Here is a 24,267-nt window from a genome sequence, read left to right as displayed (position 1 = left end):
TTATTATTGTACTGTCTTTATTTATTGAATAGAGGCAGCCAGAAATCGAGAGGGGGCTTAGGGAATAGAGAAGGGAAAGATACAGAAAGACACCTGCAGCCCTGCTTCACCACTCGAAAAGCTTTCCCCCTGCAGGTGGAAACCAGGGGCTTGAACTCAGGTCCTTGCACATTGTAACGTGTGTGCTCAACCAGGTGCACCACCACCTGACCCGAATTTTTGTTGTTGTGTTTTTGCTGTTGTTTGTTTTGTTTTTAATCAGAGCACTGCTCAGCTCTCTCTCTTTTTTCTGTTCTGTTTATTTCTGTTTTGATTGTACTATTTTCTTTCACAAAGTTTGAAATTTGTTATTTTATTTCTAGTTGCTTGAAATGTAAAATCAGGTTGTTTGAAATTTGTCTTTGAAGATTTATATTTATTTATTTATTTATTTATTTATTTATTTATTTATTTTTATGAGATGGGACATGGAGAAAGAGAGAAAAAGAGAGAAAGTCCAGAGTATTAATCCTGGCATATGCAATGCTAGGTAGGAATCGTATGTGGGAACTCGGAATATAAGTCATATACATTGCCACAGAATAAAAAATATCCCCAGTTTTTTTCTCCCCCCTCTCTGTTTATTTATTTAATATTTTTTCTTTCTGTTTCATCTGATAGAACAGAAAGAAGTTGAGAGGCGAAGGAAGACTTGAGCCCAGGTTTGGCCATAGAAATGTGTGCACTCAACTGATCTACTGTCATCTAGCTGCATCCCAGTGTCTTTTTAAAAAATTAAGCATCATTACTGTAACTCCCTTCTTGGGACTGGGTGGTGGAGCACCTGGTTAGGCACACACAGTACCAAGCAATAAGACCCAGGTTCAAGCCCCCAGTTCCCACCTGAAGGCAGGAAGCTTCACGAGCAGTGAAGCAGAACTAACAGTGTCTCTCTCTTCCTCTCTCTCTCTCCCTTCCCTTTCAATTAATCTGTCTCTATAAAAATGAATTCAAAAACTCTTTTTTTAGAAGTCATTTACTAGAGCATATGTTGTGACATATTGTGTTCCTACTTTTAATTGATTTCATTTTTTCCTTTTAATTTACCTCTGATTTCAATTTAACTGGTTATGTGGTTGGGTGTTATTTGATGTGTATAAATTTATTATTTTTTATTTTTCTCGACTAATGATTTCTAATTTTATGTTTTTATGATTAGAAATGATAGTTCTGAGGCTGGACTGTAGCACAGCGAGTTAAGTGCACATGGCATGAAGCTCAAGGATAAGCACAAGGATCCTGGTTGGAGCCCCCGGCTCCTCACCTGCAGGGGCATCACTTCACAAGTGGTGAAGCAGGTCTGCAGGTGTTTGTCTTTCTCTCCTCTTCTCTCGATTTATCTCTGTTCTGTTTGGCAACAACAACAACAATGGCAACAATAACAACAACAGCAACAAAAGGGCAACAAAATGGAAAAAAATGGCATCCAGGAACATTAGATTTGTAGTGTAGGCACCAAGGAGCCCCATCAATAACCCTGAAGGCAAAAAGAGAAAAAAAAAGATATTTCTATACTCTTGATCAATTTAAATTTCTTGTTCTTGTTTTGTGACTTAGAAGATAGTCTATTCTGGAGTATATTCCATGTGTCCTTGAGAAGACTGTGTGTTATGCTTCAATAGGATAACTGTTTTGTATATATCTCAGGTCCATTGATTAGTCTATTATACTTAAAGTGTACTCAAGCCCAAAGTTTTCCTAAAAAACTTCTATCTGAATGATATATATATATATATATATATATATGTCTATATATATATATAATTAAAAGTGGGGTACTGACATTCCCTACTATTATTGTATTGTCTTCTAGTCCATTCAGCTTAAATAACCCTTTTGTTGGGTTCTCATACATGCATAATTACTATATGCTTTTTATTAATGTACCATTTAATCACTGTCTAATATCTCTTTGTCTTTTGTTACAATTTGTACTTAAGAGTCTATTCAGTCTGATATAAGTACAGTTGATTTCACTTTAATTTTATATTCTCTTCTTTTATTTAATGTAACTTGAGTTCAACTTCTGTCAATACAAGAGTACTGGATTAATTTCCTATTGTCACTCTAACAAATAACCACAAACTTAGTCATGTAAAACAGCATATTTTGTCTCATGGTTCTAAAAGTCAGAATTCCAAAATGAATCAAAACAGACTAAAATCAAGGCACTGGCAGGGTGATATAATCTGAATGCTTTAGAACAACTTACTGTATGTCTCTTTTAATTTACAGAGACCACCTCTGCTTCTATGGTACATATATTTTTTAAACATTTTTGTAAATTTATTATTGGATAGAGACAGAGAGAAATTGAGAGCAGAGGAGAAGAGAGACAGAGAGAAACCTGCAGCCCTGCTTCACCACTTGTGAAGTTTTCCCCCTGCAGGTGGGGACCAGGGGCTTGAACCCAGGTCCTTGTGCACTGTAGTGTGTGCACTTAACTAGGTGCGCTACTGCCTGACTCCTCTTTGGTACATATTTTTTTTCATTGACTATAGTCAACATCCCCCCTTAAGGACATTTATGATTACATTTATCCACATCCAGTAAATGAAGATTAATCTTTCCTTCTCATTAGCTGTGTACAAAATCTCTTGCTATATAAAATAACATGCACATTCTGGGAGTTAGGAAGTGAATATTTGTGAGATGAGGCATTATAAAACTGTACTACTCTAAGTTCTTCAGTAGCAGTGAGTGTGAGCGTGAGCATGTGTGTGTGCATGTGCGTGAGTGTGCACTTAATTAACTGAACCTGGGAGACAGCTTGACGGTATCACGTGTGTGGAAGCTTTGACTTAATTCCCTGGCATCACGGAACCATTTTTTAATTAACTAGGATAGGTAAGGACTAAAGAATAGACAAAAACATACTCATTCACCTGTGAATTAGTTAATCAAATTAAAGAGTTAACTCTAAACTTTGTTCAGTCTTAAGCGTTAAAGTTACTTAAACTCTGGCATGCATGGGGCCTGAGAGGAATTCTGCTGGGGAGTGACAGAGAGCAGTATCATCAGAGAAAATATTAGGAAATCCTTGAATATCCCTAGAATAGTGGACATATTAACACATTCCTTATTGACTGTTGAAAAGTGACATTCTCCACAAATATTTTGTTGACACTAAAACCAACAAAATTTAACTATACGATAGTTACTCAATTAATATGCAAACTATCACAAAATAATTTGTGGTTAGTAAAGGGAGAACTTTTATAGTTCATTTTTTAGTTTTTACCTGTAAAACAGCTACTCAATGTGCGCTTTTATTTACTACTCCACCTCTTGAGACACAATATGTAGTTTAAATTACTCAACTGTAGATTTTCCTACCACTGATACCTATTTAGTAAACAAGTTCTAACAAGATGAACATTCTTTCCCCTTTAACCTCTCTAAAATAGCACATATATGAGAGCTGGGTTCATTCCCTGGTGCTACAAGAAAAAAGTTTATAGCTTAACTACATTTAGAAATATCCTATTTCCACATAAGCTTGTCTTCACAGGTGCCACAAGTCTGGACTTTAATATATCTTTTTTGGGGGGTGGGCAGGGTAGAGGTCGGGAAGAGAAGACATAATACAATTCATAAGTGAGCAAGAATTGATGGAAACCAGAGTCTAGACTATTGAATTTTTCACAATTTAAATTTTTTGCTTAAAATTGTTTTCAGCCACTGAGTTAGAGGCAATTCATGTTAAACGTTGCCATTTGTTATGAAAACTGAAGCCTGAAGCAACCCTGGCATTTATTGTTGAGGACCCTTCATTTTTTCAGAATTTCTAGATTACAAAATAGAAAGGGTGTCATTTCTGAAACTAGCAACAGTACCACTTATCACGCTTTTGATAAGAACACAGAGAACATTCTGCAGCATTGTTACTGATTAAATATTGTGCTGTTTCTAATACAATGAGTCTTATTTGAATTGTGTGTGTGTTTTAACAAAGAACATTGTTTTAAAGCATTACTTGGGTAGCTTAAAAAGAAAAACTGAGAAGTACAATTATAATTTTCTCCCTCCTGGTTACTTTGAAGAATCAAGACTTCATGTACTTTAATGTACATTTGCCAATATTCGCTAAAAATGTGTCAAAGTTCAAAAAATCTCTACTCAAGATGGCTACAACACCAAAAATAATAATTCCTCTAACCTGTCAAGCAGCATTTTATTTGTAAATACATATTACCCAAGAGCATATATACAGGCTGGTATAGGAGTACTCAGATTAAAATCAAGATTCCAAGGCAGAGGAAATAACAGTGATTATATTAATATTTTCTTAATACAAGGTAAAGCTTAATTTACAACCAAAGTGGTTTTGATACATTCTACTGATGATGTGAACTATATTGTGATCTTATAAAATGCCTACTGTTTTATTATTATTGACATAGTAACTAAAGGAAAAAAAATAACCTGGTAAGCAAACATTGCTTTATATTTACCTCACTGCTGTCAGACTATCCCTTAATCATAATGTTTTCTCAATTAAATTCAGTCTCAATTAAATTGTGACTCATTGCAAAATTGGACCACGCATCTACTTAGAGGGTTCATTTATTAGCAATGAACAATAACTTTGTTGGCCCTCTTTTTTTAGCTGCCTGTTCAAGAAGGTAGATTGCTTGGTTATCAAATTTGAGGAAAATAAAACATAGATAAATAACAGAGATCCATATTCCTTTTTATTATTTGTTTAAAGACATATGCTCTCAGCCAGGGAGATGGCACAGCTGGACTCTCACACATGAGGACTTGAGTTCAGTCCCCATCACTGTATATGCCAGAATGATGCTCAAGTTTTCTCTGTCCTTTCTTTCTCTATCTCTCTCATTAATAGAAATAGGTATTTTTACAACTCATCAGCTCATTTGTCACACTGAAAAAATATGTTCTCCATTCATTATTTTTTCCTGAACCATTGATCTAAAATTCATATGTTGTGGATTTTCTAATATGAAGGACTAATTAATTAAGACTGTTATGATAAACACAGTTTTATGCAAGTGTCTCACATAGAACAGAGAAGGAAAAATTGTTTTTAATATGGTGTGCTAGAATGAACCTAGGAATTTGCACATGCACTCTATGACCAGTGACAGGCCTGCCTTTCTTTTTCCTCTATTTCCCCTTCCCTCCCTTTCTCCCTTTCTTTTTCTCTTCCTTCATCCCTCCTTCTTTTCCCTTTTTTCTTTCCTTCCTTCTTTTCCTTCTTAATCCCTTCCTCCTTTCCTTCACTCAATTACATAAAACCTTAAGTTTGTAAAACAAAAGTTTTAAAATAACCTTCAAGAGAGAAACATAACATGTTTAATCAATATTAAAATTTAAAGTACTCCTCCAAACCTAGAAAGAAAAACAAAATCCTATGTTGTAATAATACACAAAAGTAGAAATGTGCATGATTAATTGATACATAAAAAGTCTCGGGGTCAGGTGGTGGCGCACCTGGTTGAGCGCACCTATCACAATGCACAAGGACCAGGGTTCAAGCCCCCAGTCCCCACCTGTAGGGGGAAAGCTTTACAAGTGGTGAAGCAGGGCTGCACCTCTGTCTCTTTCCCTCTCTACCACCCCCTTCCCTATTGATTTCTGGCTATCTCTATCTAATAAATAAAGATAATAATTTTTTGTTTTTAAAAGTCTCAAGTCAATCAAAAAGGTGCAATTTTGGAGGATATCACTTTCCTACTTCAGATTACCAAAATACAAACTGGTGAGTATTATCCAATCTTGCAAACAGCAGGAGAAAATATAACTTATGAGACTGTTTTAGCACAAGTGTTCTTGAAAGAGGCAATGGCAATATATGTCAAAGCTATTATATGCAACCTCATTTACACAGACATTCTATTTTCATATACTTAACCTAAGATGATAATTGCATAGTCCAAAATGTTTATGAATCCATATTCAGATTATGGCAATACTATTAATATAAAAATAGAAAGTAAATTGTCACTATTATGACACTTATCAAGAATATTTTATATAAAACACTAAAAAGAATATGGAAGAGCTCTTTATAGAGCTGTTAATGCTTTATAAAGGAAGTAGTTTTTCATTATTGACATGTTCTTTAGTCATTTAAAATGATATTGAACTTTAAAAAGTGCTTATAAACCAAGATGGTTCTTTTTTTTTCTTTTCTTTTCTTTTTTTGTTTTTGCCTCCAGGGTTATTGCTGGTGCTCAGTGCCTGCACCATGAATCCACTGCTCCTGGAGGCCATTTTTTCCCTCTTGTTGCCCTGTTTATTTTTTTTTATAGTAGTTGTGATTATTATCGTTGTTATTGGTGTCGTTGTTGGATAGGACAGAGAGAAGTGGAGAGAGAGGAGGGGAAGAGAGAGAGGGGAAGAGAAAGACAAACATCTGCAGACCTGCTTCACTGCCTGTGATGTGACTCCCCTCCTGCAGGTGGGGAGCCGGGGGCTTGAATTGGGATCCTTAAGCTGCTCCTTGCACTTTGCACCATGTGCGTTTAACCCACTGCGCTACCACCTGATCCCCCAAGATGGTTCTTTTATCAACTTTTAAGTTACCAAGTCATTTCCCAGATTCATTATCAGAATATATGATGGTGGCTGTATACACATGTATACACATGTATTGTTAAAGATGTGAACATATGTGTTGTGTTTGCATGTGCGTCCACATATGTATACTATGTATTATAGTAAAAATTTGCATGCTTATATGTAACTTCTTGTGCATAATATATTAAAATTAAAAATCCAAGACTAAATTATTTACAGTGCACTTAAGTGAAACAAATATTTAAGCTTCTTCATTTTCAGAGACCACTGTGAATGATAAACAGTATATAATCAAATACACAAAAGTATGAAGGCTGAATATAAAGTTCACAATACTACCGAGTTCAACTTTACAAGTAACTACATATTTCAAAATGCAGAGTCCAATGTATCCTGATGCCTAGTTCTAAATTTTAATAACCTGACATTCTACAAAACTATTTTTTATTCTAATATAATAACAATTTACACTTCTCCTCTTTCATTTCTTCCAAAAATTTCAAAGGCAATTCTAATTACACAGAATAAGAAAATATATTTACAACATGAAATATAAATAAATTTATTCCAAAGGACATAGAGGTAAGAAAATAATCACATAATTTTTCCTATCTAGCTTTCTTACATTTGGTTTTTTTCTGTATTTTCCCATTATTTTATTCTGATTAATAAAATAAATATAAACAATTGTGGACTCTAAAACTACCAACAGGTCAAAGTGGAGTATTTTTCTGTTCTTTTTCCTTTAAAATATTTTCTTCATAGTGAAATATTATATTTGAAATGTAGTAGTGCTACTATTTTGTTCTGCTCTATTTTTAATGAAGTAGAAGAAGTGTATAATCCTGACTTGTGGAAATACTTATGAATAAGTATTAAAGAGCATTCTATTCTAGTTTCACTAATGGTCCACCATGTCTGGGGCAGGTGCACACATAGTAATGTAGGTAAGATTAGCTATTAGATAAAGCAAATTTTCTGTCACAAGTATATAAAGTGTGAAAATAATCCAGCTTAAATTAAAAGGAAAAAAAAGCTAACTGAAAGTAAGCATGCATAGTTTACAAGGTCATGTAACTTTTTTATTCCATGTGCAACACAAATATTTGTAAGAACTTAAGTTTCCTTAAACTAGGTACCTCCTGGTACAAAAGATCTTTGGGGAAAAAAAAAAAAAAGAAAAAACTGAAACATCCAAGATAGCTGAACTGTATGTAGATTCCTTACAAATGATGAAATTTTTAAACTACATTCATTCATTTTATTTTTAATTTTTTTAATTATTTATTGGATAGAGGCAGAGAAATATTGAGAGGGAAGTGTAGATAGAAGAGAGAAGAGAAACATCTAAAAGCACTGCTTCACCACATGTGAAGCTTTCCCCTTGCATTGAGAAAAACAAGGTATTTTATCAGTACTTGTAGAGTATAAATAACACTAGTACTCAATAAGAAATTAGGGAATAGTCAAGTAATATCCACTGGGATATAAAAATGTAAGCTAGAGATTGAATAATTATGTGCTCATGAAAACATTTTTGGTTTTGTATAGCTATATATATGTATATGATGGGACTAAATCAATAAATAATAAAATGATTTTAAAAAGAAATAGCTTGCTTACAAAAATACATTTATAAAATAAGATTTTTTGAACAAAAATTCTTGAATCACAAATTCCATCAACAGTATTTCATATACATTTCAATATATCATGTCTTCATTTCTTTTGATGGCAGCTACTCTCTTATCCTGCATTATTAAGATATACAGTCACCAAAAATCAGAGTCAATTCAATATGGTGGATTTCTACAAACTGACTGGGCACAAGAGCTTATCAAAGGTACTTGTTAAATATTTATAAATTTTTGTTCTACCTATTCACATAGAATCTAAATACATACCCACAGGAAAATGTTTAAGAAAAACAAGCTTTAAAACCTGTTTTGATAGTTTTATACCATATCAATAAATACAACTACTCCATTCCTAAGGGTAGGGATAATAAAGCCAACAATTCTGAGGCTTACTGTAGGATAGGAGAATACGAATGCTCTATGTTTTAATGTTCAGATAATGTACTTACTACAGTTTTCAGCTTTCCTATTGTCTCGGATTACTATTCTTTGGTTGATAGTGCTGAAGAGGGTTGTCCAGTTAATGGTATGATAATAACACAGGTTGCTGTTGTCAGTGATGTAGATATTTCCTGCACTGATTTCCTTCAAGGACTGAAATTGTAGTGAAGTAATGCCCTGTTGCTTCAGGATAAGCAGGGACAGACCACTAAACAAAAAGGGAAGGGGGGAAACAATGAAATAATCATGGCTATGAAATGCATTCATGAAATAAGACTCTCACAATAAAAAAAAATGTTAAAAGAGCATAAAAGAGCAATAAGTCTCTACTCCACATGGAATTTCTTTACTCACTATACAACTGTTTAAAAAGCAGACATTTGACACCCGCTTCCACAATAAAAAGATAAAAGTCAAGTTTTATATTATAGATATTAGTGTTGTATCTCTATCTCTATTTAATGAACACTGACTTATCTTCACATTGTTTTTCTAGGTGTCCATTTAATCTTAAATTCCTTAACATGAAATCCTAAATTAAGAAATAAATAATTAAAAAATGTTCACCAATGACTATGTTTATAATTGTCCATCTACCCAAAGTAAAAACATTTGATTGCAATAATTTAGTTTATATTGTATGAAATGGTATACATTACAGAGAATATAGATAATAAGCCAATGTGAAAGTATAGGATACATTTAAAATATAAGGAAACATGAGATTCAACTAAAATTATAAAAAAATACACAAAATAGTGGATAAATGAGGAAGATATAGCAACTACACTAAAAACAACTGATCATTTCTTTTCATTTTCATTTCAGTGTACTCTACATTTTGTAATGAAATTCTTTTCTATTCTCTAAAGAATAAACATGTGTTTCCCAATTCAATTAACTATTAAACGTTACTTCACATTTTGGCAGTAAAAGCTGTTTCCTTTTATTTCATATACATTCTCTATTATTAATACCCAACTGAGATGTAATTATTTCATATCTCCAAATATAATCAAGTTATTTACCATAATAACCAATATGAATTGTTGGTTATAGTGTGAAAAAAAGCTCACTAGATTCATACTATTTTACTCAAAGCATAGTAAAATATTTTATGTACGTTCCTCTTCACAATTTTAACTCTCTGACAAATACACCTATTTTAAGATTATTTATTTATTAGAAGGGCAGGAGAAAAAGAATCAGACATCACTCTGTTACATGTGTTGCCAGGGACCGAACTCAGGACCTCATGCTTGAGAGTCCAATGCCCCATCCACTGCGCCACCTACCATACCACAGATAAACCCATTTTCAAAAGCAAAATTCTTGGGCTTTCCATGAAACATTGCATAATATCTGATGACAGCATTTCAGGCTTCTTTTGAACTCAAAACAGAAAATTAAAATTTTATGTAAACCAGATTTTAATCATCCGTAAACATGCTTCATACAGATGAAACTGAAATAAAATAAAGGTAATGGACTGATAAATCTTAACACCCATTTTATTAATAGAAATAATGACATTCAAATTGTAGACCAGTGTTTTTCTGAGTTTTAATTTACTGTTCTGTATTAAGTAACAATAGCACTTACATGATGGTACGTCAATGCCTAAAATATCAGTTCTAGGATATTTTGTTCAAATGATAATAGCTTTATCTTTTAAATATAATAATATTTTAAAAAGTTTAAGAGTTGAAGATACAGTAATGGAGTAAGATGTATGACTTGCCATGCACACAGTCAAGGTTTGAAAGTACAGCACATGCTTGAGACTGTGGAACCCAGGGAAGCTCAGATGTAGTTGTCTCTGTCTCTCTCTTCAGATAAAAAGCTAATTCCAAAAGATCAGCTGGTGGTGCACCTAGTAGAGCTGACTGGACACAGTACTAGCATGAGGACATAGGTTAGAAACCCCAGCCCCCCCCCCCACCTGCAGGGAGAAGCTTCATAGAAGGTAGAGCAGTGCTGTAAATCTCTCTCTCTCCCCAACCCCCTCTATGTTTCTCTCTGTATCTAGCCACTGGAACTAATGGGGTCATCATTGTACAGACCTCAAGCCCTAGTAATGACCGTTAGGGGAAAAGAGAGAGAATAAAAAAGATGAAATAAAACATAATCTGGGTCCACTGAAATGGTACATGTGGGGACCTCAGATTTGCAAAGTAAAAAACTGGGGTTAAATATTATGGTTCATATCATGCATTCCACACGCTAATATAAGGGTTAAATAGCTGGAAAAATGATACTGTACAATAGGCATGTTCAAAGAAAGTGTATTGAAGACACTGATATTTTTGCTATTAAATGGAAAAGGAATATTTCTAGAAGACTTATAACTATGACGATGATGGCTTAGACTTAGTCTAACCTCACATTTTGTATATATACATATACCTACCTATAAAGTACTCTTCCACCAATGGTCACCAGGTTTGAAAAAACACTGAAGTCAGTCATGTTTGGGGGCCATGATTGTATGTTCAAGAAACCTACACAAGATCACAAGATTAAAACATTTCATATTATTTTTGGCAATTGTGCTGAATACTTACTACTCTTAAAAAAAAAAAGAAAATGTATGCAGCAAGTGAGTGAGATGAAAGGGTGAGAAATGAGTGAAGAGCAATGAATACTCCTACTTTAAAACACTCTATGACACATTTCTTCTTCGAAGAATGAGTCTTACCCAAAATTTCTGAGCTATGACAGATAATATCAAAAATAGATAATATCAAAAATAAAAATCATCCAGATTCCATACTTCTGGTACATAAAATCATATAGGTTTATATGTTAAATCTGAAGAAGTCCTAGGCAACTGGTAGTGGACCAGCTTTGCATTGCTAAGGTCCTAGGGACCTGGGATTTAACCCCCATTATACACCTGGGATTTAACACCATTATATCCCAGAGCTGAGCAAAGCTCTAGTCTCTCTCTTTAAAAATTAGTCAATATTAAGTTTTAAATTATTATTTATTTACTCTTATAAAAATAAAAGTCTATTCTAACTAGATAAATTTTTTTAAATATATATATATTTTTTATTTATTCCCATTTGTTGCCCTTGTTTTATTACTGTAGTTATTACTATTGTTGTTGATGATGTCATTGTTGTTGGATAGTACAGAGAGAAATGGAAAGAGGAGGGGTAGACAGGGAAAGAGAAAGACAGACACCTTCAGACCTGCTTCAACTCCTGTGAAGCGATTCCCCTTCAGGTGGGGAGCCGGGGGCTGGAACCAGGATCCTTACACGGATCCTTGCTCTTTAGTGTGCTTAACCCGCTACACTACCTCCAGACTCCCGGTAAAACTGTTTTTAACTACTCTGAAACCCTTTACCAGTTCATCTGTATACTTTTTTTTTTTTTTTTTTGCCTCCAGGGTTATTGTTGAGGCTTGGTGCCTGCACTACAAATCCATTGTTCCTGGAGGTCATTTTTCCCATTTTGTTGCCCCTGTTTTTGTTGCTGTTGTTGTTGGATAGGACAGAGAGAAATTAAGAGAGGAGGCGAAGACAGAGAGAGGGAGAGAAAAATAGACACCTGCAGACCTGCTTAAACTCCTATGAAGCGAAAAACCTGCAGGTGGAGCTTCAGGGACTCAAACAAGGATCCTCCTCAGGCTGGTCCTTGTGCTTCAAGCCCTGTGAGCTTAACCCGCTGAGCTACCATCTGGCCTCCTCATCTGTATACTTAAGACTTCAAATATTTCTCTCATTTTTCTATCAATTTACCAGCCTAAGGCTTTTGTGTGTATCAATAACATTCCTCATTTGATTATACATTCTTAGATCACAAACAGTAATAGTCCCCATTCCATATACTATAACAGACATGAACATATGAAGAACTAATTTAATATGTAATGAATGTTGTGTTACCTACATTTGATAGTATTACTTTTCAAAAAGTATATAAAAAGTATATATCTGTGAGTCAGATGACCACATCTAATTTCATCATTAGTTTCATTAAATTAACATCTAATTTTTTTTTAATTTTTTATTTTAAAACTAAGTATTTTGTTTTAAATCCCACAGACTTTCAAAGTACACAAATGCTATGGGAAATGCTATGAAATGCTATGAGAAAGATAGTCTTTGTCTATAACAACATGCAACTTTAAACTCCAATTTTCTTTGAAAATGAGTTGCTGATTCCAAGATTAATTATATGTTTAAAAAAACACTGCAATTCACATAGTTAATTGTTCAGTAATTTCACTTTACCAAATTACCTGTTATCTCTCGAACTGTTCGAAAAACATTCAGTTTCTCAGGGTCTATGGCTTCAATTGCATTGTAAGGATCTCTAGAAAATCAGGAAGAGATGGAGATAAATAAAATATTAGATAAAAGAATAAAAACATGACACTAGTTATTTTTCATTAGAGTTAATTTTTTCCCTTTATTGGGAGGTTAATGTCATGCCTTCCACAGTAAATATAATAGTTTTTACATGCATAACATTTTTTCAGTCTTCCACACAACAATACAATCCTCACTAGGTCCTCTGTCATCCTTTTCCAGGACCTGTACTCTCCCCCCAGCACCCCGGAATCTTTTACTTTGGTGAAATACACCAACTCCAGTCCAGGTTCCGCATAGTGTCTTCTCTTCTGATATTGTTGTTCAAATATAAGTTTTATTTTAGTCATTAGTAAGAGGTTTAACTTTGTCTAAATATTCTACACAAGATGTGGGAGTGGGTTAAAATTAGGTACTTTGAAAAAGTTGCTGATAGAGTGACTTCTTCCTTGAGATGATTTTTTTTTTTTCCAGAAATAAAGAGGAGAATGGAAGAGACCATAACATGGAAACTTCCTATAAGGCAGTGAAGACAGGACTTGAACCTGAGTCACACATATGACAAAAAAGCACATTAGGCATGGGAACTATTTTGACAGCCCAAGAACCTTTCTATAAAAATACTGAGAAAGGGATAACTTTGACTATTATTAACTTCCCTCTAAATAGAGTAAGTCCATTTGTAAACTATTTTACTATGCTTTTTAAAAAATCTTTTTATTTATCATTAGATAGAGACAGAGAGAAATTGAGAGGGGAAGGGGAAATAGAGGGAAAGAGACAGAGAGACACCTGCAGCCCTGCTTCACCACTCATGAAGCTTTCCCCTCGCAGGTGGGGATCAGGGGCTTAAAGCTGGGTCCTTGTGCACTGTAATGTTTGCGCTGAACCAGATGTGCCACCACCTGGTCCCTTTACTATGCTTTTAAAAGTTGATTCTTAATTGGGAAAGTATCTGTAAATAAACTATGTTGTTATGAGAACCATTGTTTCTGGATGTCTCTAAGTATCCTAAATTGTGAGCAGCAACTACAAACACACATGAAATCAATTTATTTATTGACTGATTTAATTTGTCACATTCATCTATTGGGAAGTTTTTGAAATATTCAGACTACTGTGTGAAAGGTCTTCTTTATATGGGTTATATGGAACTGTCTGGATTTTACCTGATCTTTAAGCAGTCATTTGTATGCTTTTATAGCATAGTAATCACATGATACTAACATTGAAAAACAAATTTAAAGCTTTTATTTTTATTAACTTTTTAGTGTGCTGCTATTCAAAGACCATATCCATGTCAATTTTTTTCATTCTCCTTTAGAAACAGAGAGTGGGATAAATGAAAGTGGAAAAGACTGAAGAGAGAGACCTCAGCCTTATTCAACCATGCACAGAGCATCTCAGTGGATATCCATAGAGAGTCCATGGAGTGCAGGGATTACCCTACCTGGTAAGCTATTTCTAGACCCAACAATAAAGTTAATATTTAAAAAGCTTAATTTTTAATTGAGGGTGATGTTGCTTTACTAAGTTGTTTCTGTCTGAGGAGTACAATTCCACACCTACTGAAAATAGATATTACCGCATTCCACCTAACACCAAAGTGTCAATTTTCTGTACTATAGATTATTGGTAACCACAGATCTCTTGTCACAAAACAAAGATTTGTTTATGTCTGGTGCTGTTAATTCCCTGCTTTATTCTTTAGATATCACATATGAGTAAGATCATCAGGCACTTGCCAAAAAGTCTAAATTCCAAAGACTTTTATAAATACCAACTTGCAGTGCATAAATATCTCTATACTTAATGTTACCAGTCTACAAATGTCCTCAATTAAAAAAAAAAAGATACACCTAAAAAACACTTTCAAGATCAAATACATAATAGATTTTTTCTAGAGATACACATTGTAGGAAACATTTTTATGTAATACATACTGATCATGCAAAATAATTACAGACTTGAATTTTATGTCAAACATATGTCATTCAGGCAACATTTTTAGCACTTTATCCAACTGAGTTTTGTCAGTCCCTCTTTATTTTTTAGAGTATAATTTATTTATTAATGAGGAGGAGAGAGTGAGAGAGAGAACCAGAAAAGCACTCTGGTACACTGAAACCCGGGGTTAAATTTGCTGCTTCAGGCTTGAGAGTCCAATGTTTTATCCACTGTGTCATCTTCTGGACAGCATTTTTATACAGCGTTTAAGTACTAGGATATGATACCCTGAATTTTATTATTTATTTATTTATTTATTTTTTAAAGATTGTATTTATTAGAAAGATAGGAGGAGAGACAGAAAGAACCAGACATCACTCTGGTATATCTGCTGCCGGGGATTGAACTCAGGACTTCATGCTTGAGAGTCCAATGCCTCATCCACTGTGCCACCTCCCGGGCCACTGAATTTTATTTTTTCCTCCAGGGTTATTGCTGGGCTCAGTGCCGCTCCTGGAGGCCATTTCCCCCCCCTTTTGTTGCCCTTGTTGTTGTAGCCTCATTGTGGTTATTATTATTGCCGTTGTTGATGTTGTTTGTTGTTGGATAGGACAGAGAGAAATGGAGAGAGGAGGGGAAGACTGAGAGGAGGAGAGAAAGACAGACACCTGCAGACCTGCTTCACCGCCTGTGAAGCGACTTCCCTGCAGGTGGGGAGCCAGGGGCTCGAACCAGGATCCTTACGCCGGTCCTTGCGCTTTGGCCACATACGCTTAACCCACTGTGCCACCACCTGACCCCCTGAATTTTATTTTTATAAGAGTATAATCAAGATGCCTCATGATTCCCAAACATTTATGCATATATTCCTGATATTCTGGAAATGTAAGCCCCAATTCACTGGCATTTGCTAATCTGACCCTTGAGTCTTAATAAGATTATTAGCTCCAATAACTCTGATCTCTAGTATCACTCTGTTCTGTATCTCTATGCTTGTTTTATCAACATATTCCATATTTTTAACATATTCCATATCTTAAAAAAACTTGGTCACTGTTTTAAAGAACTACAGTGCTTATAATATAACACTAGGTTAACAGTGTTAAAAAAGGTTCAAATATTGGACGCTGCTAAAATTAGAGAAAGCTATACATTGATTTATCTATAATAAACATGTAATTAAGCTTTTCCTCAATGTTATATAACTTTTGCTCAAAAGCTAAATAAATGTTCTGGCAAACTTACTATATTTATAACAAAAGATACATAAAATATCTATGCTTTTGTTGAGTATGAAACCAAAAAAATAAGTTTATCATTTGGAAAAATTCTTGTTGTTTTTTAAATTTCAAATACTTTCACTTAGTGACCATATTAGTTCTGCTGTAGTACACTGAGCTTTCAACATTTGTTATTTTGATGAAAAACAGTACAGAGAGCAGCTCTGGTCACATAGTCAAATAGCCTGACTGTTGAAAAACAATAAAAATTCAGGGCAAACATACAATAATGGGGTCAATTCAAATCTTTACTGAAAACACTTCTAGGTTGCCAGGAGTGAAATGAATTCTGGACTGCTCAGAGGAAGCCCAATGGACCACAGAAATTTTATGTACTTAATTTTAGAGATCCAGTGTTCTCATAAAATAATTTGACATAATCTCACTTACAAACTTCAAAGTACTCCTAGGGAATTTCATCCTGCACTCACTTAAAATCCGTGGTATTTTAAAAGTGGTATCTGTCTTACTTGAATTCAGAATCATGTAAAGAACATAATATATACCCTGTCGCTGTGTTTAGTGATTCAAAATATATGTCAGTATAAAAAACACATTTTCACGTTTAATAACACCACTTTACTTTTTTCACTGTCTACCACTGTAGAATCTATCACTTCACTTCCTTGTCAATATTTTACTTACTAGTTATTTGTTAGATAGAGACAGAGACAAACTGAAAGAGAAGGTGAAGACAGAGAGGAAGAGAGTATGATACCTATAGAATTATTTCAGCACTTGTGAAGTCCCTTCTCCCCAGGGACTTTATCCCAGGTCCTAGAACATAGTAGCATGTGCACTCAACTGGGTGTGCCAACATCTGGCCTCCTCATGTCAAATATTATGACATACAAAAGGGGGAATATGCCTATGGAGGACCTTCGACACTGAGTATTGCTTGTGGTTCCCATTCAAAATAAGGTCATGAGTGCTTAGTCTATTTCTGGAAATGACATTTTTGTGCTAAAAACTAGATGCCAATAGCTTGTTGGGCTCTTTTATTTATTAAATGACTAAGTTGTAAGTAAATTGTAGTTTGCAGAAACTTGGTTATAAAGCAAAATCTACTTTTTAGCTTTGCTTACTATTTTAAAAAACAACTTACTGTAATCAAAGTGTATATTAAAAATAAAAAGTAGCAAACTGTAAGACTTTGTGAAAACTATGGTGGTTATGGCTGGGGGATGAAGGAGCACAGATCTTTGGCGCTGGGTGTTATGTGAAAGTATATACCTTTCAGGGAAAGACAGGCTGGGAGTAGGGCTTGACCTATCAACGCCCATGTTCAGTGGGGAAGCAATTACAGAAGCACCAGACCTTCCACCTTCTGCACCCCATCATGACCCTGGGTCCATTCTCCCAGAGGTTTAAAGAATAGGAAAGCTATCAGGGGAGGGGATAAGATATGGAGTTCTGGTGGTGGGAACTGTACCCCTCTTACCCTATGGTCTTGTCAGTGTTTCCATTTTATAAATATAAATTTTAAAAAAATGATATACCTTTCATCTGATAATAATGTAAACCATTATTAAATCACTAATAAAATAATAAGAAAAAGAGAATAATGGGCATCACCTGATATAGTACTTAAGCAGTGTGACTAAACGGGCTGTGTCTTATTTTTTGAGAAGACGCTTAACATGATATGGTCTTAAATTCAGGGTATATTTGGTTTTAAAAATAGTTACGTGAGTGACTGGGGAAACAGCTCAACTGGTAGAGAGCAGGATGTACATGCCTAAGGCTCCAGATTTTATCCTTGTTGCACCACGTGTCAGTATCTTTTTTACTTTGTTCTATTTTTCTGTTACATGTTATTTAAATAGTGAAATAAAATAAACACTTCAAAGCAAATTGTAATGTGTTACATTATAAAGAGACACTTAATAGTGAGATAGGTTTTTTATACTCAGTTACTTCAGGAGGTAAAGATAAACTTGCAAATGAATGCAGGAGTCCACTATGGTAATACGTAAGTTAACTATTTGTGATTCTTGAAATAACTAGTAATTTCTTTTCTTTTCTTCCTTTTCTTTCATTCTAAGTTCCTTTCTTTTTTCCTTCCTTCCCTTTCTTTCTTTCATTTTTAAGTTTGTTTGCTTGTTTGCCTTTTATTTTATCAGAGCACTGCTCAGCTATCGCTTATGGTGGTGCAGGGGACTGAACCCTGAACTTTAGAGCCATAGGCAAGAGAGTCTCTTTGCATAACCATTATGCTATCTACCCCCACCCATAACTCGCAATTTCAAACTCCCAACAGATTGCTGTCTTGTAGGAAGGTAAACACTATTCCCAAAGTTCACACGTTTTTAATGTTTTTTTTTAATGGTGATCTCACTAAAAATAAAACACTGCTTGGGTTATATAAAATATATCTGGGAGAAAAGGTAAATATATTGTTACAATACCAGATATAGGTCAGGTCTACATTAAGATCTCACTGTAAAGAAAAATGTATAGAATAACATCTAGAGTAATTTATTTCAACAGAATGAAACACTACTTTCTTTCACTGTTCCTAGTTGGACATATCAATTATAATTTGTGAAATCATTTTGCTCCTAGGAATATTGTGATATATGTTTAGAATAAGGTTTAAATTGAAGTATTTGAGTGATATTCTTATATACAGCCTGTAGCACCAATATTTAGAAATTAAGTAGCAATGTAGACACACAGATAATATATAAAATAAAAACACTGACATTTTTATTATGACTTAAATACTCAAATTTAGTTGTTTTCCCAGTTAAAACCAGCAGGTGGTTCTATAATGAACTAACCCAGAAAATGGCACAACTGTTATTGTTGACATGAAATGCATCTAAGAGAGCTATTATGACAGTATTAACTTCCAAATGATAGAACAGGTCAAAGATAATTTTGAAAGTTCAGGAAATTTTCAATTTAGTGATATATATTTTTTTCAAATTAGTGATAGACTTTTTGACATATATGCTGGAAGGAATCATTAAGTAATAGGATAGATATTATATTGAAATTCCCTAATGTACTTGTTGATACCATATCTCTTAACATATTTAAATAATGAACAAATAATGAAATTTATTTTTAGTTTTTTATTTTCTTTTTCCCTCCAGTGTTATTGCTGGGCTCGGTGCCTGCACCATGAATCCACCGCTCCTGGAGGCCATTTTTCCCCCTTTTTGTTGCCCTAGTTGTTGCAGCCTCGTTGTGGTTATTATTGCCATTGTTGACGTTGCTTTGTTATTGGATAGGACAGAGAGAAATGGAGAGAGGAGGGGAAGACAGAGAGAGAGGGGGAGAGAAAGACAGACACCTGCAGACCTGCTTTACCGCCCATGAAGTGACTCTACTGCAGGTAGGGAACCAGGGGCTCGAACCGGGATCCTTACACCGGTCCCTGAGCTTTGTGCCACGTGCGCTTAACCCACTGCGCCACTGCCCGACCCCCATGAAATTGATTTTGAATGGACTTATTTACAAATCATTTCAGCTTAGATATGAGCTTAAGAGTTATAAATTTAAAGAGTGACGAAACTCAAAATCTATATGCATGCAAAAACTCTGGTTTACTGTCGCTACTAGTTATATCTGAAACTTGATTTTATCAGACATAAGTATTAAGGCAGGTCAGAACTTTTCTAGATCTAAAGACTACATAATTTATCAAGTATATTATGAAAACTCTAATAGAGGCTGTCAATGGTAAAATTAGCATAATGTATACAGCCATTGATTTATAATTATGCATACCTGAAACAATACTGCATTGTTATGTCAATAAAATATATAAAAAGAAAATGCTTAAACTTTGTTTATACTTTGCAAGATAATTTTGCACAAAGATGTAACACATACCCATGAATACCAGTGACAAGAAAGATCAAATTCCCATTGATTTTGGTGCAGTTTATGAACTTGTCAATGTTACTGGAGTCCACAGTCTGAGCTGCCATCAATGACCCTGTACCAATGCCATCACAAGCTGTAGAAATGAAACATACTTCATTGGTTGCGATCCCTTTTTTCTTAACCAATAAATAAATGATTTATAAATATTAACATTTACAAAAACATTAGTATTTAATTATAAAATTAAGAAGCTATGACAAGAATTGCTGTCTAACTAATAAAATAATCATTCAAGCCAACTTCACTGTTGGCCTGCTTTCTAATATTTTCAGTGCAAAACTAGTAATTGTCATTCATAGTAAGAAGTCTATTTTATAGCAAAAACCAACAAAGACACACAAAAATGCATAGCAAAACCAAAATTCTCATAAATCAATACTAATTTGGTACTATATAAAATTATCTATTTCCAAAGCCATCCTAAAAAAGTTTTAATATTTTTTAAATTGCTACTTTATCAAAATAATTTTAATGCCTTGTACCCTGATATGATTAAAAATAATAAAGGGAAAATACTATGAGTGATAAAATTCAAGATCCATTTATGTATCTATATATAAATTGAGTATGAATGGTGCTTTATAAAGATTTTATCATTCCATAGCTTTTATCTCTGACAAGATTTAACCCTTCAAGAGTAAGTATGCATTACATTTACACACATTAGATCATTAAGTTTATAGTGGCAAGCAACAAATAAGTGTTTTTGCTGCTAAAATGATCATATAAAAGTTCTGCTCCATATTATTATTATTATTATTATTATTATTTTGTTATCACAGGGGTTTCATTGCTTTACACCAGCTATTTACAAAGAAGGAGATCGACTGAGTGAGACAGAGAGAGAGAAAGATGAAAAACAACCCAAACACCAAAATTTCTCCCAATGTGGTGAGAGTCAGATTAAAACCTAAGACGAGTTCCTATGTGAGCTATGTTGCATCTAGGCTTTTATTTTGTTAGTTTTGTCACTTCTGGGCCATTTTTGCTATGGTCTGACATTTCTCAGCTAGAGACAAAGACAGAGAGACAGAGAGAAAGACATCACAGCACTGGAGCTTCTTCCAAAGAGGTGAGGCCATACTCAACTATGAGTCATGAACATGACAAAGTAGGTGCACTACTCGTGTGACCTATTTCTGAACTTTTTATTTAACTAGGGCACTGCTCAGTTCCGGTTTATGGTGGTGCTGAGAATTGAACTTGGGATTCCCAACCCTCAGGCATGAAAGTCTGTTGCATATTCACTATGCTATCTCCCTGACTGCCCCCTTGTTCTGAGCATAATTTCTAATATTTGTTACCATAAAATAAAAGACAATGTTATCTCTTGTTTCCTATAAAAGCTAACTGTGAGTTTTATTTGAGTAATGTTAATGTATAAGCAATCTTAAAACCTATAAAACAAACTATTATTAAGGTTGATACTTTCAGGATATTGTCCAAAGTCACAGAAAGTTATATGTAAGGTTTGGTTTTTGAAATGATATGTTTTGAGCACTTAGGCCATTAAAAGTGAAAGAAAGAAAAAAACCCTTCAGATGAATCCTTGCTATTCAAAAATAATCTTAACTTTATCTTACCTTTTGGGCAAATGTCAGTGCAAGGCTTACACATTTTAATTCCATTTTCCTCTACTTCCATCTTGGAACTAGGGCAAGCACGTACACAAGAACTGGAGTCAACTACAAAGTTATCTGAATTAAAAAAAAGAGAGAGAGAGAGAAAATTAGCAATGTTAATATCCAGCAAACCAGTTTAAAACAAGTATTAAAAATTATATATAATTACTACTACTAACAGCATCTACGTCTCTTCCCATAAAGTACTCATTTGTCTAAATATCTCAAGCTGACATAACATCTTCAAATATCCAAATTCAAATCTAAGATTAGTGTCTTTTAACAACTCGTACTTGCTTGACTACTGCTCCTCATCCTGAACTGGCCCCCAAGACAGACTGAATGTCTTTTATAGACTCAGGAAAGTACGTGACATTTAGTTTGTGTTTTTCAATAGTTCCACTTCATTTCCAGTCATGATGCAAGTTTGAAGTCTAAAAATTCTTTAAATTACATGAAGCACAGACAAAGCTGAAGTTAAGCTGCCTTCGATCAAGAGGGTGCACTTCATTTCCAGGAACAAATGTCTAAAATGTGTTCTTTTTCTCAGTGGAGTGCCACAGAAACTGCCTCATGGTTTTATATGAAGAAACAAAATGAATTTTGAAAAGTCTGTATTTCAGGAGTGAAATGCTAAGTAAACTAATATTGCTTTTTTTATTATCTGCATGTTGGTGAAATATTAGGCTAGAAAATCTCCACTATCTTAGTTTTAGTGTATTTGTGACTTCAAAAATGCTAAATCAGAGTCATTTTGAATTTGAATGTATTATGTATAATGTACAGATTCTATAAAAAATTATGTTAAACCAGTATAATAACGGCTAAAATTATCATTTTCAATAACTTGTTTTTATATGTGGTCTCTCTGATCCTTGTTCTTTATCCCTTTCATCTGTATAATGACTAAAAAAGAGATGGAGGAAATATGATCATTGCTGTTCACATCTTAAAGAGGAGGAAATAGAAAACTAGCTCATTACAATCTTGTAACTTAAGCAAAGCCAGAATCCATAGCTAAATCCAATTCCACCTTTCTTATGCCTCCCACTACATCATTTGTACCAAGAAAGATATATCATTTGTATGATTATAAATCTTACTTTTAAATGAATATAGAGACAAATAGAGTAATTTTTTAGTCTTTTCAGCAGTGGACTTTGAAGAACAGTTGCATCCTCCAAACAAAGAAAGTACAATGAAAAATATCAAAATATAAATTGTTGTGTTTTTTTTTTTTTTTTAATGAAAGCAATGCTGGTTACTTTGAACCACTGGAATATTATCAATTTAGAATAAAAAAACCCTTTACATCTACTGCTAATTTTAAGATTATATTTAACATTAGATATATATCCTTATATTTTTCATAAAATAATAAAGTATTAGTCAAAGTTTCACTGTCATCAGAAGTAAAATTCATTATTTATATTGCTTCATGCTAATTACTCATTTTTCTGAGAAACATCATGTTATGAAAAATATTGAAGTTTAATAAAAATAATGAGTTTAGAAGATAATGACACTGAACTCTACCACAATTATGACACTTCTTTATTGAGAATTTGGACTAATATTTTAATTTTTTTCAATTTTAATTTCATTATTTGGAAACTGGTAGTGATAACTAAGCACAAGGAAATTCACAATATTCTTACATATTTCAAATTAAAATACACTTAAAATGAAATTTCTTGGATTGTAAATGACGCTACAATAAATATGATCTTTCTTATCTCGTTACTTACGTGGGCATTTCTTGACACAAAATGCTCCGTATGTGTACTTTGCATTGAAATTATGTTCTAATTGAAAGGTGGTTGGATTGTAGACAAAAGTTTGAGGACACTGAGTGACACATGCTCCACTGTCATTGAAGTTCATGCAGGCCTGCAACATAGTAAATATTTCATTTTTAAAGATAATCTTCATAAGTTGCTAAAGGAACACTGTCTTAAAATTTTCTCTTTGGCCCATACTCCCAGAGGGATAAAGAAGCTTCCATTGGAGGGGATGGGATACAGAACTCTGGTGGTGGGAATTGTATCCCTCTTATGCTAAAATCTTGTCAATCATTATGAAATCACTAATAAAAATAATTTTAAAAATTTTTTTCTCTTTAATTTCTTAGTTTGCTTGTATTTTTTTTCTTGCAAAACTTTCGTTAGCATTGTGTGTTCTGTATTTATTGTATATCAATTTCATTAATATTATCTAAGATATATAAAAGACTCACAAAACACAACAACAAAAACGACCTAGTCAAAAATGGAGGGAAGAAGTGAACACATATTTCGCCAAAGAATACAGCAGATTTCCAGTAGGTATATGAAAAAAAAAAATCACTTATGAGAGAAAGGGGGAAAAAAAGAACTTACTGAGATATCACTATCTTAAAAGAATGGTTTACACTGAAATACTAAAAAAATAAAACAAAACAAAAAAACCTGCAAGTGATATCAAGGGTGTGGAGAAAAGGGCACCTTAATACATTGATGGTGGGAGTGTAAATTGGTGAAGGCCTTCTGGAAAACAGT

At 33.8% G+C, this 24,267-nt stretch overlaps 1 protein-coding gene across 2 annotated transcripts in view; it reads right to left on the bottom strand.

The window, feature by feature from the left end:
• ERBB4 (erb-b2 receptor tyrosine kinase 4) overlaps positions 1-24,267 on the bottom strand; it is a 1,141,529-nt gene that overhangs the window by 335,139 nt on the left and 782,123 nt on the right. For both annotated transcript variants that reach the window (XM_007524518.3, XM_007524517.3), the window contains exons 7-12: positions 23,479-23,620; positions 21,692-21,805; positions 20,055-20,181; positions 12,915-12,988; positions 11,074-11,164; positions 8,672-8,871 (exon numbers count right to left, since the gene is read on the bottom strand). In XM_007524518.3, coding sequence (XP_007524580.2) covers positions 8,672-8,871; positions 11,074-11,164; positions 12,915-12,988; positions 20,055-20,181; positions 21,692-21,805; positions 23,479-23,620 — 748 coding nt within the window. The remainder of the gene's footprint in view (positions 1-8,671; positions 8,872-11,073; positions 11,165-12,914; positions 12,989-20,054; positions 20,182-21,691; positions 21,806-23,478; positions 23,621-24,267) is intronic.

Source organism: Erinaceus europaeus, chromosome 7 (genome assembly GCF_950295315.1).
Source record: "Erinaceus europaeus chromosome 7, mEriEur2.1, whole genome shotgun sequence".
Lineage (NCBI taxonomy): Eukaryota > Metazoa > Chordata > Mammalia > Eulipotyphla > Erinaceidae > Erinaceus > Erinaceus europaeus.
Note: the sequence above shows the minus strand (reverse complement) of the source record. Positions and strands in the feature narration are given on the sequence as shown.